General features: G+C 47.7%; 6 protein-coding genes across 6 annotated transcripts; 4 read left to right on the plus strand and 2 right to left on the minus strand.

Annotated features, from left to right (window-relative positions):
* Positions 1 to 125: 125 nt before the first annotated feature.
* On the plus strand, positions 126 to 2,966 carry MGYG_01018 (hypothetical protein; the record flags this gene model as incomplete). Its single annotated transcript, XM_003176886.1, has 1 exon — positions 126 to 2,966. The coding sequence occupies one exon, from the start codon at positions 126 to 128 to the stop codon at positions 2,964 to 2,966; it is 2,841 nt and encodes a 946-aa protein (XP_003176934.1).
* An 862-nt stretch (positions 2,967 to 3,828) lies between these two features.
* On the plus strand, positions 3,829 to 5,550 carry MGYG_01019 (hypothetical protein; the record flags this gene model as incomplete). The annotated part of the gene is made up of 2 exons (XM_003176887.1): positions 3,829 to 4,335; positions 4,426 to 5,550. The coding sequence occupies 2 exons, from the start codon at positions 3,829 to 3,831 to the stop codon at positions 5,548 to 5,550; spliced, it is 1,632 nt and encodes a 543-aa protein (XP_003176935.1).
* A 493-nt stretch (positions 5,551 to 6,043) lies between these two features.
* Positions 6,044 to 7,967, minus strand: MGYG_01020 (sugar transporter STL1; the record flags this gene model as incomplete). Its single annotated transcript, XM_003176888.1, has 7 exons — positions 6,044 to 6,180; positions 6,237 to 6,432; positions 6,496 to 6,886; positions 6,939 to 7,020; positions 7,075 to 7,405; positions 7,470 to 7,820; positions 7,872 to 7,967. 7 exons carry the CDS (start codon positions 7,965 to 7,967, stop codon positions 6,044 to 6,046), a joined length of 1,584 nt encoding a protein of 527 aa, XP_003176936.1.
* Positions 7,968 to 9,047: 1,080 nt separating this feature from the next.
* MGYG_01021 (hypothetical protein) lies at positions 9,048 to 12,349 on the plus strand (the record flags this gene model as incomplete). Its single annotated transcript, XM_003176889.1, has 7 exons — positions 9,048 to 11,030; positions 11,089 to 11,161; positions 11,213 to 11,361; positions 11,418 to 11,434; positions 11,487 to 11,528; positions 11,588 to 11,880; positions 11,940 to 12,349. 7 exons carry the CDS (start codon positions 9,048 to 9,050, stop codon positions 12,347 to 12,349), a joined length of 2,967 nt encoding a protein of 988 aa, XP_003176937.1.
* A 2,646-nt stretch (positions 12,350 to 14,995) lies between these two features.
* On the plus strand, positions 14,996 to 16,855 carry MGYG_01022 (hypothetical protein; the record flags this gene model as incomplete). Its single annotated transcript, XM_003176890.1, has 5 exons — positions 14,996 to 15,036; positions 15,117 to 15,249; positions 15,384 to 15,432; positions 15,496 to 16,661; positions 16,748 to 16,855. The coding sequence occupies 5 exons, from the start codon at positions 14,996 to 14,998 to the stop codon at positions 16,853 to 16,855; spliced, it is 1,497 nt and encodes a 498-aa protein (XP_003176938.1).
* Positions 16,856 to 17,759: 904 nt separating this feature from the next.
* On the minus strand, positions 17,760 to 18,137 carry MGYG_01023 (hypothetical protein; the record flags this gene model as incomplete). Its single annotated transcript, XM_003176891.1, has 2 exons — positions 17,760 to 17,974; positions 17,999 to 18,137. 2 exons carry the CDS (start codon positions 18,135 to 18,137, stop codon positions 17,760 to 17,762), a joined length of 354 nt encoding a protein of 117 aa, XP_003176939.1.
* Between the last annotated feature and the right edge of the window lie 180 nt (positions 18,138 to 18,317).

Below are 18,317 nucleotides of genomic sequence, written 5' to 3' on the forward strand. Positions count from 1 at the left end.
AGGAGAAGCCCAGTGTAGGGAATATTGTACAGCACCTGCTACTTATCAGATTGAAAAGTCAGGGAAAGCAGCATCCTGGGTGATTTGCTGTGTATCTGCAACCTTAGAGACGAAGACCTTGCATAATGGACGGCCCTCCACCACCACCGCCTCCTCATGGAGCAAATCCACGGAGTGACACCGGGCCTGGAGATGGCAGCAGGTACCGAAAATCCACAGATTTGCCTGAGGGTCCCTACGACATATTTGTCATCCCGCCCCATTCTGCTGGTGGTGGCTTTTTATACCTTCCCTCCCTCCAATGCCATACAAACAGCTTCCTGGCTGGGGTTGCAGTAACATTGATGGGAGTCTACTTTTATTTCAATGCCTTGCCCACCCTGAAGACCTGGTGTGCGACAGTTGTAGCCCGTGGTGGAATGGGTGTATTTCTGCTAGCCTTTGGAATTGGCATCGTCAGCTGGGCGATTGGCAAGGCCCAGGCTGAAGGAGTCTTCCGTCAACGGTCTCGCTCAAAGCCCGCCGCTTCTAGCAACGGAAGCACTTCTCGTGGACCCCCTCCTGGGCCGCCGCCAGGTGCTCCTCCCCCAGGCGGGCACGGCCCTCCTCCTCCTCCTCCTCCTCCTCCTCCTCCAGGCGGACATGGCCCTCCACCGCCTGGCGGAGCGGGCCCAGGGCCTGGAGCAGGCGGCGGCTCATATCAGAATTACGGCGGACATTATGCTGGTGCTGGGTTCCCTCCTCCGCCTAATCCGGGAGCTGGATTCCCCGGTGGAGGTGGCCCGTATCCAGGCGCAGGTGGTCCATATCCAGGTGCTGGCCCTCAATACCCAGGAGGACACCAATATAACAGGAATAGCTATCCTGGAAGCCGCCAGAGCTACGGAAGTTATGATTCTCCGCCCTCTCCAGAGCCGCATAGGCGTGATACTCGACGCTCCGAATCCCCGGGGCCTCCACCAAGACGTGAAGCACCACGGTCTAGATCTCCACCGCCTCCTCCTCCACCAAACCATGAACCCCGTAGGCCCGAGACGCCCAAGCCACAATTTATGCCCAAGCAACCTGAGCCCGAGCCAAAGCGTGAGCGTGAGCCTGAACCTGAACAAATACCTGAGCCTCCAAAGCCAGAGCCTCCAAAATCAGAGCTGCCAAAGAAAGAGGAGCCAGCACCAGAAGAACCAAAGCCAGCACCACCAAAGCCTGAGCCTCCAGCTCCTGAGCCTCCGAAGAAGGAAGCGCCCAAACCAGAGGAACCTAAGCCAGAAGAACCGAAACCCGAGCCGCCAAAGCCTGTACCGCCGAAACCAGAACTTCCGAAGCAACCTGAGGTTAAGCCGGAGCCCCCAAAGCCTGCTGAGTCTACTCCTGAGCCTGAACCTCTAAAGCCGGAATCTGTTAAGGCAGAATCAGTTAAGGCAGAACCCGTTAAGGTAGAGCCCGTTAAGGTAGAGCCCGTTAAGGCAGAACCTGTGAAGCCAGAACCTCCCAAGCCTGCCGAGCCTGCTCCTCAGCCCGAACCTCCGAAGCCAGAAACTCCTAAAGAAGTACCCACGGTTGATCCAAAGATGAGCGAGTGGGAGAAAGCTCGTGAAGACACGAGAAGGAGAGAGGAGCTGAAGAGAAAGATGGATGAAATCAAACGCAAAAGGGCAGAGGCAGAGCGCAAGAAGAAGGAGGAAGAGGAGAAGAAGGCCCGTGAGGAGCAAGAGAAGCGTGATAAAGAGAACCGAGAACGAGAGTATCGCCTTTGGAAGGAGAAGCGAGCTAAAGAAAAAGCTGCTAAAGAAGCTGCCGAGAGAGAAGCAAAGGCAGCCCAGGAAGCCGCCGAAAAGGAGGCCGCAGAGAAGGCTGCGAAGGAAAAGGCGAGACAGGAGGCCGCTGCAAGATATGCTGCCGCAAAGGAAGCTGCCGCTGCCAGGCGAGCCGCCGCGGCTGCCTCCGCCGCTTCATCAGCCGCTCCATCAGTTTCCTCCACGACGAAACTATCATCAACTACCAAAACCTCTCCAGTCAAGCCAAAGTCTCAGACAGCTTTGCTGGAAAGGCGGTCACCATCACCGGAGAAGCGACCAACTCCAAAGCCTACACAGGGCCGGCCTCCTTTTGCCTCTGTCAAGACAGCTACTACGGACGCAGAAGACGATGCATATTCATTTCGCCCCTATGACCGACCAAGATCAAATATTAGCCGACCTAGTCAGCCAGCCTCAGTCATTTCGGAGTCAACCTATGCTCCATCTCAATCCACAGCAAACACCACGCCTCCTCCATCTCAACGTGGACCGTACTCGACTAAGAATCCTGACAAAATTGTTATCCACGGCGTATACACATTCAATAATGCATTTATGAAGACCCCTATAGCGCAATTGGTATCTGGAGTGGGTTCAGTAACAGATGGACTCATTCTGCGAATGACAACTGAAGGCATGTTTGTTGACGATGACGTCCGTGGAGTAGCACAGAGAGAATGGGATATCAAGGCATGGACTATGAAGCTAGTAGAGGTATGGTGCCCTTTGCATTCTGCGAATCACCCTGCTCGCCCAAGCAATGGAAAGCTCAATCCCTTCCGATTTGGCAATTTGCATTCGTCATCCAAGCAGCCTAGCAGCGAGGATTCAGATGCTTTCGTTACAGGGATACTCCATACCTGTAAAGATCAATGCCGTTTCGGGGCGAGCAGTGCTGCTGACTCGAGTAGTTCTGTTTATCATAGCGCTGGCAGTGGTATTAACCAAGATATTCTACAGACAGCAGAAGCTCGCGGTCTGCACATCATCAGAACCAGCATCAGAGACCAAGAAGGCAAGCGGTTCATCTTTGTACTTGACGAAAGCGAGGCATGGAAGGTTGCTCTTGGCCTTAAGCGCCTAAGAAAAGGTAGTCAGGTTCGTGCTTTGGGCGTTTGCGGTTTACCAGCCAACGAAGCCGCCTCCATTCTCGGCAACCTGGGCTATTGAAACCCGATGATATCTTCAATCTGCTCTCTATCTCCCACCCTCAGCCTTTCTTCCCATCATATACTCCTCTACCTTACCATTCTATACCCTATTTTTCACGACAATGTTTTGTTATCCTGTTTGAATACTTGTTTGCTTCCCTCCTATTACCTATTTATTCGCCCTGGAGGTTGTATGACGGCTATGATCAGAGCATTTCATCTGCTTCATTTTAGCGATGGCGTTATGATTTTTAATGATATGCCCTCTCCTATGTCTGAGTCTCTTCTTGTTACTTGCTTTTAATATGTTGATAAAATGCCTTGATTGCTTTTGCCTGCAGCGTTTGACGTGACTTGGATGAGCAAACACGGAGTTCTAAAAGATTTTTATTTTTCTGGCTATAAGAATCAAGCGTCTTTTTACTTAGAGAACAGCTGAACATCGATTTTCCCATTCGTTGAAGATGTAACGAGCCCTTCTCTACTCCAGGCAGAGTGTGCCACCAGTTACTAGGTCTACGTATACTCCTTGACAAGCGCCCGATTTGCGTAACAGCAACTCTTAATAAGCAAGCAGCGCAAGTAACAACAGCCAGTCAGCGTTTCACGGCAGGAATAACCCTCCGCAGTTACCAGGGCGGTGCAAGGCCAGGCTGGGGGAAATGCGGCTGCCTGGTCATCGTCGTCAGCGCCCTCCTGCGGCCGTATTTTGATTGTAGGAAGCATCGCCCCCTGGCTCTCCGAGACTCCCGCCTGCGTATTATATTAAATATAACAATGCCCAATAGGTTGTCATACCTATCATACCTATCATAGATCCGCCTTGGTCGTCTTCAATATAACGAATATTGAATATTGGCACCGGCATCATCAAGCCAACCATGGGCAACCCGAAGGAGGCAGAGCTCGAGGAACAGCAGGCTCCCTCGCTGCCTCAGTACTGCGACGATTCAGACACCGTCATGGGCGACGAGAAGATATACACTCCTCCCAGCACTGCATCAAACAGTGGTGAATCCCACCCAGACCTCAATGAAGAGGTGGCCGTCGAGAATGCCCGTGAGAGCGACCAGCTTCTCCCAAGCTCTCCGCCAGGCTACCGTGACCATGTCAGCTCGCCGGAATACCAGCACGGTGATGTAAAGGTAGACATCAAGGATGACTGCATCATCAAGGAAGAAGACTCGCCTGAAGAGCCTACTAGGCGCTGTCGAGGACTAAAGCGATTCCGTCGCTGGTGGAGGGAAAGACGCCAATGTCGTCGCCGTGAGATTGGTGAAGCCCGTGAGCGGCCTTGCTGTGTGAAGATATTTATCGCCTTGAAGGCAGCCCTTATTGTCTGGCTGTGTCTTTGGCTTGTCCGCTGGGCTACCGTCAGCTTCATCAGGGTAGGTTGTTAGATCTAGGGCCTTTCCCCTTAACCAAGCATCACAGCTACCTGATTCTACTGTCGATGGCTAACGTTAAACTTCTCCCAGAGGCATCATCGCCACCATCATCAGCACTCTGTTGGATACCACAACCACGGCTTTGGATGCCACTCAATATCTCCCCGGGAGATCATTGTTCGAGAAAAGGAAACCTGGATCCATGGAAACTACCCTCTTTACGACTTGCTCGACCTCAGCACTCGTAGTGGATCAATTTACGTTACGATTGATCCTCAGCCAGCACATCCAGACGATCCGACTCGCCCTGCAAAGGTCTCTATCAGATCTAGAACTGGTAATGTCTTTGTGAGGTTCAGGATGCCCAATGATGACGCAGTAGTTAGCGATGCGTTATCTACATTTGTTGATGCCAAATCTCAGCCTTCCCTCTTCAAGGAAGTCTTCTTAAAAGATCCAGCTTTGAGCCATCATCCGTGGCAATCGAATTCTTCTTCTATACCCCCTCGCCCATATGAGTTCAATATTGAAACAAGGAATGGAAATGTGTTCGCTGTCCTTGGGTTTTCTACCCATGCTGCGATCAAAACCCAATGGGGTAATATCAACACTCACCTAACTCCCCTCGTCTTTGAAAACACTACTTTCTATAAAAACACGGAATGCAAGGACTGTGATGATATATCGATAACGACTCATACCCGCTCGGGAAATGTGTTCCTGTCAGTTACTGAGCCATCCTTCATCGCTTCTGAGAAGCCCGAACACGTACCGGGGGATACAGCTAGTAACGCCCCCAATACCAAGATGCGTATAGACCCTCGATCTCCGGATACCAACATTCAGAAAGCATGGGACCGTATTCTGAAAGCCCTTAACAAGACACCCGACCATTCTGAGGTCAAGGCTTGTTCCCATTCTGAGCTCAACGTCAGCGCCTATCACAAAAGCTACAATTCGGGCAACATGGCCATTTCCTACCCTAATTCCTGGGCCGGTCGTGTTCTTGCTATGACTTCCCGCCGTGGAAATGCCGTTCTTCGTGGTAAAGGCCTGGAAGTTACTGGTAGATCTCCGGATGGTAGAAGTGCCCTTGCTGCCAAGAAGCCTACTATTGGGCATGACGACAAGAACAGCTGGTGGGGTAGTGAGGGAAACATGCGTGTGAATCTGGATGCGCTCAGAGGATCCGTGGAGTTTGATGTAAGAGATTAAAGGGGATAAAACGATACCTACAAGGTAGCCACTTGTTATCATTCACTCTCTTGAAGCTTCTCGTTTGGGTTGTTTTATTTCACTTAGTTGGCAATTTTCTTACTTTAAAATCGATTGACGGGTATGATATCTTGGAGGATCAACTGCCCGTCATTCTATACCTATGGTTATATTTATTTCGTACTAATATAAGTCAACCCATGAATGGTAATCTTTTGACCTCGAATGTAAATTAATTTCCTGAAATAAGAGACAGCCTTAACTAGTTAGTTGGATCATTTGTCAAGTTTTGTAGGGCAGAGAGACCATCAATATGTTGGAAATTTCTTTTGAACATATTCTGGTTTGCATAAAAAAGTCTGGAGATAGTATATGTTCAGGAATATGGGAAAGGATACGTATAAGCGGATCTGAGGGAATGTTCTACCACCGTAGATTGACAGATAATCTAATACTTGCAGGGAAAGAAATTACGGGCATAAGATGATCTCTCTTATACTGGATCAATCTGCGCTTCAGATTGTTTATTCGCCATGCTAGCTGAGGCACTTGACTTCTCTGTCATTTCTCTTTGTGAAATCACTTCGTCCATATGTATATATTCTTCAGGACGATTGAGCTGGGTAGCAGCTAAAGGAGTAGAATTAGCATAGAAAGCATATCAAGTAGAAAGATGAAAGGCTCACTCTTATCAAATGCAACAATTATACCCCTATTAACCTCGAAATACCGATCAATATCTTCCAACGTTCGATTTGCCGTCTCTGGATAAAAAAGATACGTCGTCGGAATGAACGAAAAGCATATCACCGCCCATATAATCCAGAATCTCCAGCCTAGATTTTCAATGCCGGGAAGGGTTATCTGTACGACCATATAATTCTGCGTAATCCTCGTCAGTTGGGACAAACACGGTTCATTGGGGCAGAACGGTTGTGTCTTTACCATAATCCAGTTCGTTGCCATGGCCAATGATGCTCCTTTAGTCCTCATTTCCAAGGCGTTTATTTCCGTTGGGTATAGCCATGGGACACCAAGTACTCCCAAGCCGAAGCTTGCAAAGAAAGCAAAGAAGAAAGCCACAGCCACTATTCCAAGCTTGTAATTATCTCCGCGGCCATTTTCTGACAGAGATAGGGAGATGGTGATTGCTATGAAACATAGCGAGCAGGCTAGAGAAGAAGCCATCATCACCTTCCGGCGGCCATAACGCTCAATCAGGAAGTAGGCGAGGCAGGAGAAAATAAGATAATCAACGCTCCCCGCTGCTGCTAGTATGCGAGAAAGAAGCGGTGAAAGACTGAGGGCATGAATGAAGACGTAAGACATGTAATAACTAACGAGCGTAAGCATCAGTCCATACTTGAGAAGGCCCCAATGATACTTACGAGGTGACATTGATACCAGATATTTGATTCATAGCTTGCATCCATGCTCCTAGTATCATCCGCCTAAGGACACCAGACGGCCCTATAAGGTATCTATTAGATGTGTACGTCCTAAGGGGTATCTCGGAAAAGTCACCTTTCCCTATAACCAGTTTACTCCATGTATAAGAGTTCAGATTCTCCCGATCTAGTACATCTTTGATGACATTGAATTGAGTTTTGACAGAGTGAGAGCTGGATGTTGCTCCGTTACCTTCCAACGCAGCGAGTACTTCCAGTGCTTTGCTATATTCACCCTTGCGGATTAGTAGCCGGGGAGAGTCTGGTAGGAATGGGCACGTGGCGTATATGCAGAGAGTGAAAAACGCCTGAAATGCTAAGGGAAATCTCCACGCGACGCTCCCTTTGGCAAAAGAGAGCCCCAAAGTTAACCAGTTTGAAATAGAGAACCCCATGATACAGTTTGCCTAGGCAAATTTAGCCGATGTGTAGCTAGCTAATAGGAAGACATCTGGGATATATTCCTCTCACCATCTGAATGATTACAAGCTTCCCTCTACTATTCATTTTGCTTGTTTCGGATTGCCATACTCCAGCTGTCGAGGTGTTCATTCCAGTGCCTAGGCCAGCAACTACTCTTCCTACCATCATCTGAGCCACGCCGTAGGCAGAAGCTTGGATGATGCCGCCGATAGCAATGATGGTGCTACCAACCACGATCTGACGGGGTCTACCAAAATAGTCCCCAGTCCATACAGTTGACATGGCGCCAATGAAACACCCAATATTATAAACAGATGTCATACTTCCTTGTAAATTTGTGGATGGGTGGCCCATTGTTCGCAAGAAGTCCTCCCCAATTAGGACATTGCCGAATACCCCCTATATCGAACTTAGTATAAGTTAAGCAAAGCCAACAAGTGCCAAACAGACCTGGTCGTAGCCGTAGAATATGAGGACAGTGGAGGCAGCTATGGATATCCATACGGTGAGCTTATCACCAGATTCTCCAAGATATTTCTTTGCCATTGCTCGTCTTGGGTGGTTAAATTTGGTATCATTTGACTCAATTTGCAAAGATAACTGGGGTAGCAGGTTTTATGTATAGTAATCACTTGCGGTTGGGTGTCTGGCAACACTGAGAAGTTGGTAAACAACCCTGCTGCAATGCGGTGTAACAAGTTCCCGAACTGGACAGTGGAAGGATAGATCGTCAGTTAAGAGCCACCAGATTGAGGAAGTCGCATCGATTAAGTGACTTGATCTCCATCGTTGTTACTGGCATTCTAACCGCAGCTATCCTCGTTGCCTCCTTCCAGTCGCAGATCTGGGTAGCTGCCATGGTCCTGCTATGATTTTTGGCGGCCAATCCCTACCTAGGTACCTCTTTCGATGGGCGATCTCGGGTTGTACAAAGAAACAACAAGTCATAAGTACCGATATAAATAACTATGCAAAGTAACCAATAACTTGCTCATAAGGTCTCCATATAGTCGGCGCTTTGTTAGAAGGATGCATCGATAAAACCCTTTTCATCAGGTGTTGCGACTTGCCATACGCTCCGTTTAGGCCAGTAGTTATTCTAGGAGAAAAATGAGTTTAATATATCCATGAGCATCATTGACAGAATGGTTGGCCATGATTCCGACTTTAGTCGCCCACGGTTATACTCCGTATTTGCAGCACATAAACGCGCAGACATATGACAGTTAAACGGGCAGATCGCTCTATTTCTTCCACCAGCTGTTTGGACGTCGCTGCAACAAGCTAAAAAGTACTCGGGGATAAGGCCGAAGTTGATATGAGTGGGCTTAGTAAGAGAGCTTGTGAAGCTTGGCATTTCACGTGAAACTTTGTTTACTTTTCAAGGAGCCTCAACATGTTTTAAAAATAAACAAGACAGGTTTAAAACGTGTTTTTTGTCTCTACGCCAGAGCTATTCTACGTAGCTGTATGAAATCTTCGCTCTCCATGCCTATTTTCTACATATTACGAAAGTAGGAAGCAAAGAATTCACTTCTCATTTTGCAGCTTTACCTCTCTAAGCTATTTCAAGCCTCATTTCCCCTTTCGTTATCTGTCGATTCCCCTTACATCTAGTGATAAAACATGGCATCCTTGGGCGTGGAAGTCCATATTCCTTCGCTCTCAATTGACCGAGATGCCTATGATGACATAGAAATGTCTTCCAGTGATGCCGGATGCTCCTCGAGTGATGAGGAAACGCCTGCCAACGGTCAAAGCCCCCTTTCCCGAGAGATAAAACCGGAATTGCCTGTTGTGAGTAAAGAGTTAGAGGAGCTGGAGAGGAAATCGAATGAGGGCTTTCAGATTCTCGAAAAGTTGGAGGCCATATTGAAGAAGTATTCTTCTTCCACTAGAACCAATGAGGCTCTTCGGAAACAAATTTTGGAGACTATGGACCAGGGCAAGAACCACCCCACAGTCACAATTGGCGTAGTTGGCGCCACTGGTGCAGGAAAGTCCTCTCTAATAAATGCTCTTTTGGGAGAGAAACGCTTGGTTCCTACCAGTGGCATGCGTGCATGCACAGCAGCAATAACGGAAATATCCTACGGTAACGGGCCATGGAGATATGAAGCTGAGATCCAGTTTATATCTAAGTCTAGTTGGGAGGAGGAGATGCGTCTTCTATTTGAAGACATGCGGGATGGGCTTGATGACCTTCCCTCAACTTACGACTCTGACTTTGGCGTAGCATGCGCCAAATTTAAAGCTGTTTATCAGCTGCCTCTCCAGGATACCCAGACTATATCCATTGAAGACCTCATGAGAAATTCTAACGTTGCGGCGGTTCTAGGCTCGACGAAATACCTTTCGGGAAACAACGTTCTTGAGTTCTATGAAGAACTCCGTAAATATGTGGACAGCGAGGACCCCTCCCTGGTCTCAAATCAGGATACCATCGATACCACGCATATGATACCACAGAACAAACCTATGCAGTTATGGCCCCTTGTTGAGCTGGTGCGTCTACGTGTCAAATCACCCGTTTTGTCAACTGGTGCCGTGCTTGTGGACCTCCCAGGGTTGCTAGATGTCAACACAGCCAGAGGAACGCTGGCTCAGAAATACATAAAAAACTGCTCTGGTTTATGGGTTCTAGCTCCAATTACTCGAGCTGTGGATGATCATTCGGCGAGAGTTCTGCTTGGAGATGGCTTCAAGCGCCAGCTGCAACTGGATGGCGGAATGAGCCAGTTAGCTTTTATCTGCAGCAAGACTGACGACATCAATCTGTCAGAGGCAGCTGACGATCCCAGGTTGAAATTGGCTAAAGAAACCCTGGAGACCTTTCAGAAAGAAAAAGGAGAGTACATCAAAAGTATACGTAAAAAGATTTACAGCCTTAGAAAGAGGGACAAGCGCTTAAACTCGAAACTAGACAAGTTGGTGGATTTTGCAATTCAGAGCGACAGCGAAGTTGATAACCCTGGTGAGCTAACCAACCAGAGCCCACCCGATCAGGGTTTCATGAACATATCCCCGTCACCCAGCCCTCGAAAGGCCGAGTTGTTGGTTTCCAGGAAGAAGATGAAAGAAAATCAAGCCACAATTAAGGCTCAAACCCAATCTCTAGAAAAAGATGTTCTTTCTTACAAAAACCAGATAAAACTCAAGACACGTGAATTTGAACGTTGCTGTATAGAGAAACGAAATGAATTCTCTGAGATCCGCATCAAGGAGGATTTTGTTACCGGATTCGCTCAGGCTAGCATCACTAGCTATGATGACGGCAGCGAATGCGCCAGTGAAGTTCCATCTACCAAAGAGAAGTTGCACGTTTTTTGCGTATCTGCAAAAGCATTTCAGATATTGGAAGGCAGACTGAAGGAAGATAAGATAGCGAAAGGTTTTATAACCACTGAGGATACTGGAATATCCCAACTTCAGAGATACTGTTTGAATATAGGTGTCGCAGCCCGTACAGCAGAACACAACAAATTTTTGAATAACGTTGGACAGCTGGCCAATTCCGTGAAGCTTCAAGCGTCGAGACATGTTGACTCCCTGGCAACACAGCATAATGACAAAAGATTACTAGGAGAAGAACTCGAGACTCTCAAGGACGTAAGCGTTATCTTGTACATTCATTTTTCTACTGGTACCCGCTGACTTTAGTTTTCAGGCTCTCGGTACTACGGTCCTCAACATGTCAAAGGCTCTGTTGGGAGTAAGACAGCAACTATACGCTGATCTTGGTATGCCCAAATTCCCAATTGTGGAGTGAATTGTGAAATTAACACCTGTAGATCATGCCGCTGTTACAGCGATTGCTGCTGCCGATGGCCCTCCGTCTCGATGGAATCGGGGCAAAAAGAATGGGGGCATTGCGCACTCGACATACAAAGCCATCTGCCGGAGATCTGGTGAATTTCGAGATGGTAAAGGCAAGAGATACGTAAGTGAACTACACAATGTTTCCCGGCGCTTATGACGCTAAAATTGCGGTAACAGGACTGGGGAAGAGAATTGTAAGGCTCTCAAACAACTATCATGATTGAGGAATGAGACTCACGTTTACAGAGCTGAACCAATGATGGCAATTATTAGACCAGCGTGGGAAAGGTACCCTAGATATTTCTAAACTTCAGTATTCTTCACGGCATATGCTAATTATGATCCAGGGCCTTTATCAGGCAAATCCCCCAGTTGCTTAACAAAATCTCGGATTCTCTACGGAGAGATATGGGTGAATTTCACAGAAGTGTGATGAGGGACGTTCGAACCCTCAGCCAAACCAATTCAAGGACCAATATCTTAAATGACCAGTGCCTAATATACAAAGAAAAAATTAGGCAAACAATCCATTTTGTCACTGGCAAGATGGATTCCAAGCAGAAGGATCTAAACCGTATCTTTATTCCAACCATCACGCTGGCCTTAAGGCCGGCTTACAGTACAGTTTTGAGAATCAAAGGTAAGTTTTGGGCCTTCGCAGGACACTTTTATAACAAACTAAAGCAAGCTTATTTTTAGGTGCTGGTTCATTTGAGAAAATCAAAGATACCATTGCTAATTGCGTGGCTGATTCCAAGTACGACATGTTCCATCGGGCTATTAACACAATAAAAGTCGAGCTCGAAGAGTTCGCTAATGCCCTTGTCGACTTGGTTGGCCTCGACGTGGAGAATGTTTTCGATGGTATGAGCGAGGACTATTTGACAGACCTCAAAAACTCAAGCGAAATGGAAAAGCCTCTTAAGGAAGAGCTCATTTCATTCTTGAACAGCACATCACTATTTGGCGATCTTGCAAAACACACTGACAATAACACGCCAAACTCTGACTTCAAGCCATTGGTAGCAATTACTATGGACAGCTCTAGTGTCAAGACTGAACCAGAGTCCATGGATACTGATGAAACGTTCAGCCCAACCATTGACTGAATGACATATTCACCAATTTGTCACCCCCTTCCCCCTACCTTCCACCCCCTCCTTCCCCCCGCCAATACCTCCTCCGTGCAGTATCCTTGGCTTTTACTCAAAAGAACCTCATTGTCACAAAAAAAAAATGCATTTCCCGCGGCCTCCAAGGACTCGTGGTATTTTGATATACAGGCGAAGACATGTCCAAGATTTCAAATCTATCCCATTTCCCTGTACCAAAGATACCCAATGAAAATGCCGAGCAAATAATACCTATACAAGGTTTACTTTTACTCCATTGCGATAAATGGCTATCGTTACTTCTCATCATCGGTTGACACCACTATTCTTCGTAAATAAAATGACAGAGAGCAACAGGGAACCCGCTACTTTACTGATTGTAGTACATATATGGTAATTGGGAAGAGACTTGGATGCATGAATTCTGATACTTTGATACAGTTGACTCCTCAGCTTATCCCCTGGTCTGTTAGGCATGGCTAACCGCCGTCGACAGGACCATGTCCACTGCAACTGTTGCAGTTTCATCATCATGGGGGAATTGATAAAAATATTAATAGAACGAGAAATGTAACTAACTAGTTTGATCCACAGCTCTTCTGATATAAATTTAGAACTGCCGAGGAGTTGGATGACCATGATCGACGGACACGTCGTAGCAACCAGTAGTTGCATATGGAGTAGAATAACATTCTCGTCCAGGAAACTTCATTAACTAACTATTGAGACCTAGGTAATTAACTAGTTGTTTGTCTAAACATCAAATGTTGGCTGCCACCAAAAATAGCAACAGGGCATCGGCTTTTTCGTTTGTTCCGGATGACAAAACGCCCTGCAGAGATCCATATGGTAACTCTAAAGGTAATGCAAAGATGTTTACTAGCCCCAAGCCTAGTTAGGCTGACGGTCATCAATGGGGAGGCAAGCACCATGAATAGGGAATGACTGCATGGCCTGCAACAGCGGAGGATGACATGGGTTCGCAGAATATGAGAGCAGACGATCGTTTTGATGCTGTGGAGAAGAAGAGACGGCTTCAGGAACACTGGTGATTGGACTTTGTTCTCCGTCAGAAGCAGCAGTGGCGGAAACCCAGACAAGGCCTGCGGGAAGAGATGCATACAGTCGCATCCAGGACCTGCCAAAAATGCTATATCCTGCCTAGCAAAGCAACAAATGAACGACACGGCGGTTAGAGCAAACTCAGAGACTTGGCCCCCCTGTTGTCCGTGTGCGAGTCAACAGGGGGGATGCTGGACGTGGGCGCTTCCGTCCCTCTTCCGTGCATGAAATAATAGCCTGCTGTCCCGGGTGACGATGCTTGATCCAGAAGTGTTTCCCAATCACAGCACTCGTCGGCGCTCTGGCCTGTTGGATCCCTCGCATCAAAGCCCTTTTTACCTTCCAGCGGTAATACGAAGGGTTGGAAACGGCGCGAGCTGACAGGCCAATTCGCTGCGTTGCTATTTTTGGACGCTGGACGTCGGCGGTTAAAAAATGCTGATATTCAGGTACCAATCGAGACCTCAATCCGGTTGACCCCCAAGCCATCCCTCTCTTTCTCTTTCCCTTTTCCTTTTCTTTTTTTATTCAGCTAACTAAATAACTACTTAGCTAACTAACGGACAAGAGGCAGAGGGCGGGATACAACCCCTTGGCAACTTGCAACATCTGCTGTTGAGATGTGGTTCATGCTAGGAAGTAACAAGTTGGCCAGCGGCTACAGCCCTTCCACAACCAAATTTGGACGGAATGCTCAACTTTCCAGAGATAAGACGACCAGTTAGCTAGCCACTTTGGGGATATGCTCGTTGACTAACTCGTTAGTTATCTAGCTTTTCCCTTCCATGCAGGTCCGAGAGCATTTGGAGCAGAGCCAGCCGAGCCCATGGATGAAGACACTCCGGCGGTAATATCAAGTGACTTCGCTGCCGCTGCCTTTCCCTCGATACGGATTACCTCTCTCGTTTCTTTTTTCCCTCTTTCTTGATTTTTTTTTTCTTTTCTTTTTAATTATAGATGCAGCTCCCCACCTTGTGTCCGTCACAGGGAGGGGGGATCGAGAGTGATGGTGAGAATTGATTTTGATATAATTGCATCACAGCCTATCCTTCCCTCCGTTTCTTCCGAACTCTCTGACTCCTGCCTCTCCTTTTCTTCTATCCACCTGTTTTGTTTCATTGTCCTTCCTTCAGGGGAACACATTCTCTCATGGCCGTTTGAATAGTTAGTTATAGCTTCAAATCTGTTATGGTTCATGTGCCCTGATTTTCATTCCCTTTTCTTCTTCTACCTCTACCACTTTCAACAGGAGCTGGATTCTCCTATAATACTCTTTTAATTGCAAAATCTGTTTTTAATCTCTAACTTAGCTTTTATCCACTCCTTACTTACGTCTGGGGCCGTCTACATTGATCTGCAGCTCTGTCCTCACCATCCTTCACTCTATACATACATACCCACACGGCATACAAACGAACACCTCTGGCAGGTCCGGAAAATTGATTGATACATACGGTTTTTAATTCAACGAACGCCTTAATTTTGATTCTACCCAGGGCTTGTTGCGGGCATCGATATCCAGTCCATTCCTTAACAATTCAAGACCTATCTACCTAGGTATACATACAAGCCTCTAGAAAGATGTCGACAGGTGAAATCGAATACAGGAGCGCCCTGCAGCAGTATGCATATTTCTTCTATTATATTTTTGGTTGCCCCTTCATGCAGATAGACAAGAAGCCATGGTTGCTGACACTTTTAGGAGCGAATATATCCCGTCCTCACAAGCTCTACCGGATTGTGTGGGTGGACATTTCATCAGACAGGATGGTATACCAGTTGGGCATGGAGGAGTGCATTCCTCCGAATATCCGTGGACGTACCTTCCGATGCCGGTGAAGCAGGAGAGTCATCAGACAAGGCTCTTATATGACAGCATATATTCCCTGCCATTGATGTCTAGTCCTCCAAAATACCAGCCGCAGCTTGCATATGACACGCATGAATCTGATCAAACTCCTTGACACAGAAGTTTGGAGCTTCTGATGGCTGTGTCGGCGCTAACCCTCTACACAACGGTAGGGAAACTGAGTCTGGTGGTTATATTTATCCATTTCTCAGTGCTAGGCTAATCGAAGCAGGTATGTATAAGGGGGATATGGTAGATGATCATACCACGCTTCCATCGCTAGGCTCTGACTTCGCCAATCGAGCATCTTCCGAAGTGGAATCTTTACCCAGCTGGGAGAACTCTCCTAGATCGACCATGGCACAGTTGACCGTGGACACTGCTGTTCCTACCACACAACCGCCATCCGGGTTTGTCTCGGCATCGATGGGGTATAATGACATATCTGCATACTCAGATATGCCCTCATCTTCTTCAGCATTCACTCCTTGCAGCTCACTATACTATTCAAATACGCCACTCTCACCTTCAGCATCACCTCGAAGACAACAGCAGTACTCTGGCTGTCTTGAGGTTGAACTAGGTACCATGGCTGCAACATCACCCGGAGCTCCTCATGCGCGGCAATTAAACACTTACAGTTACGACGCTTGCGGAAGTGGATGGGTAAAGACTTCTTCTACGAATTCAAACTTCGTTCACCAGCCGCACGGTAACGCCGCATTCGCTGAATCTTCTCCTTCGGTGCAGAAGTCAGACCACTACCCGGTCCTCTCGGCGGTAGACACGACTGAGGAGAAGGCAGAGCCAAAGGAAGTAAAGGATACCTTGCCTCCTCCATTGCCTAAACCTCGGGCTAGGGCCAAAGAGCCCAAGTCAGGCATGGCCACCCCGAAGCGCAAAACAAAGCAAGGTGCAGCCCGGAAAGCCTCCGGGAATAAATGTTGTCGAGGGCATCATGATATAGATCACTATTCGGACCTGGCCAATCCTCCTGACCTGCTGGAGCCGTTAAAGGATAACCCATCACAACCACCGCCGGAAGACATGTTCCCGTCTGACCCAATGATGATTCCCCGGGAGCAGGAGCCTCGCTTCGAAGGCGACATGTACACCCCTACCTGGATACGTGGACATGGAAACAAGCGTGAAGGCTGGTGCGGCATTTGCAAGCCTGGACGCTGGCTGGTGCTGAAGAACTCGGGGTATTGGTACGACAAGAGCTTCACGCACGGCATCAGCGCCACCACCGGACAAGCCTTCAGTCCCCCGAAGCACACTCGACGAAGCCAGGGCAATGCAAACATATGGGAGGGTCTCTGTGAAAACTGTGACTCGTGGGTTGGGCTGGTCAGTAGCAAGAAGAGAGGAACGACCTGGTTCCGCCATGCGTATAAGGTTAGTAGCTCTTGCATTCCTCGGGAGGTCCTCGCTAGAAGGATGTCATGTCATGCATCGATCTAACAAGGAACATGGCATAATAGTGTTATAATGGCTGCAGCACCAGCAACAGCAAGGCTGAAGGCACACTAAAGAGACGACGGGCAAACAGTGAGAGCGATGACAGCCGTCCTTCGACTCGACCTAAATAGTGCTCGCATTATGAAGCCATAACATTCCATCCTTTGCCTCCAAAGATCCAGTCATGTCCTAATTCACCATGTTAGCAAACTCGTATCACGACTTTTCTTCCCACTTTTTTTTTATTTTCATGTTTTTGTTCCCCTCTGTTGCTGTTCTTTCCTCCATGTTGAAAAATATTGAACAGGGATTTGCATTCGGGTTCCGGAGTTTCATCGTTCTGCCCTTGTTTTAAGCATCTTCTTCTTTCCCCCTTTCCCCTTCTCGGATGGCTATATTCGTTATAGAGGAGAGCATGTACTCCTTACCTCCTTACTTACTCCGTGCTCCGTACATCATTTTGTGGTTACCCCCGTAGCTGCTGTTGACCAGGGAATAGAAAAAGTCTGTCTTTTTTGATATCACAGCCTTAACGGACGTGCTAAGGGTCCTCCCAACGGCGATGCTGACAGGCCAGCTACCGTCTCCCAGCCTCCACCACCATGCATAAGTGCCTGATAGAGTGAGCAGCAGATGAGGATGAAAAAAAGGGCGCTGGGCCAGTGAGCAGCTCGCCCGCCTGCCTGCTAAAAATCCGTCCACCGTCTCTGCTGATCTTAGTGGTCAGGACACGCCCTGTCCCTGGTCAAACCCTCGACTCAATTCATCTGCCCGCTGTTATTATTATCACCATCCTCTGGCTTGTGTTTTTTTCTTTCTCTCTCTCTCGGGGATCTCAATGTTCAGTAGTTTTTCTACCGCCAACGAAAAACATTGTTCGTTCGTCATCATAGAGACATAGTCGCATGTTTCCTTTCTGCAGGTAACCCCCTGGCCGTCCGTGTCTGCCTATTGGAAGTCGAGTAAAATCGGTGGCTTGGGAGAGGGATCTCGTCTAATTTCATACATCGCAGGTCAGCCTCCCTTAAGAACCTTCTAGCAACTGTTGCTGTTCATCTTTCTGTCTGTCTGTCTGTCTGTCTGTCTGCTCTTTGCTTTTTCCGTTCTTCTCGAGGTTGCTGCTGGCTCTGCTGCGCTGTCTTCATCGTCATCTTCATCGTCTTCATCATCGTTGCCTTCTGCATCAGCTCCGGCTTCAGCTTCAGCGTCTTCTCTCTGCCGTGTGAATAGCCATATATTAGACAGAATATCTATAAGAAACAAGAAAAAGAAACCAAGCAGAAGCCCAAGAGCGAGAGAGCGAGCACCATCCAGCGATGGTTTAACTGCATCTTCTTCTTCTCTCATTCTGCTCTTGTTCTTCTCTTCCTCTTCTTCCTCCGCTGTTGCTGCTGCTGCTGCTGCGTCTTCCATCGACGTCTGTCGTCTTCCATCTTTTATTTTTCTCTCCCACAACTTTTTTCGGAACAACCACAAAAGGAAAAAAAAAAATCTCAAAAAACTTTTCAATGGTTCTCCCAAAATTCTTCAAGTCACAGAAACCCGTCGACAAGAAGAAACACAGGCTTCGTCGTCCGCATCCTCGATCGCGGA

The sequence above is a fragment of the Nannizzia gypsea genome, genomic scaffold (assembly GCF_000150975.2).
Source record: "Nannizzia gypsea CBS 118893 supercont1.1 genomic scaffold, whole genome shotgun sequence".
In the NCBI taxonomy this organism is placed as follows: Eukaryota; Fungi; Ascomycota; class Eurotiomycetes; order Onygenales; family Arthrodermataceae; genus Nannizzia; species Nannizzia gypsea.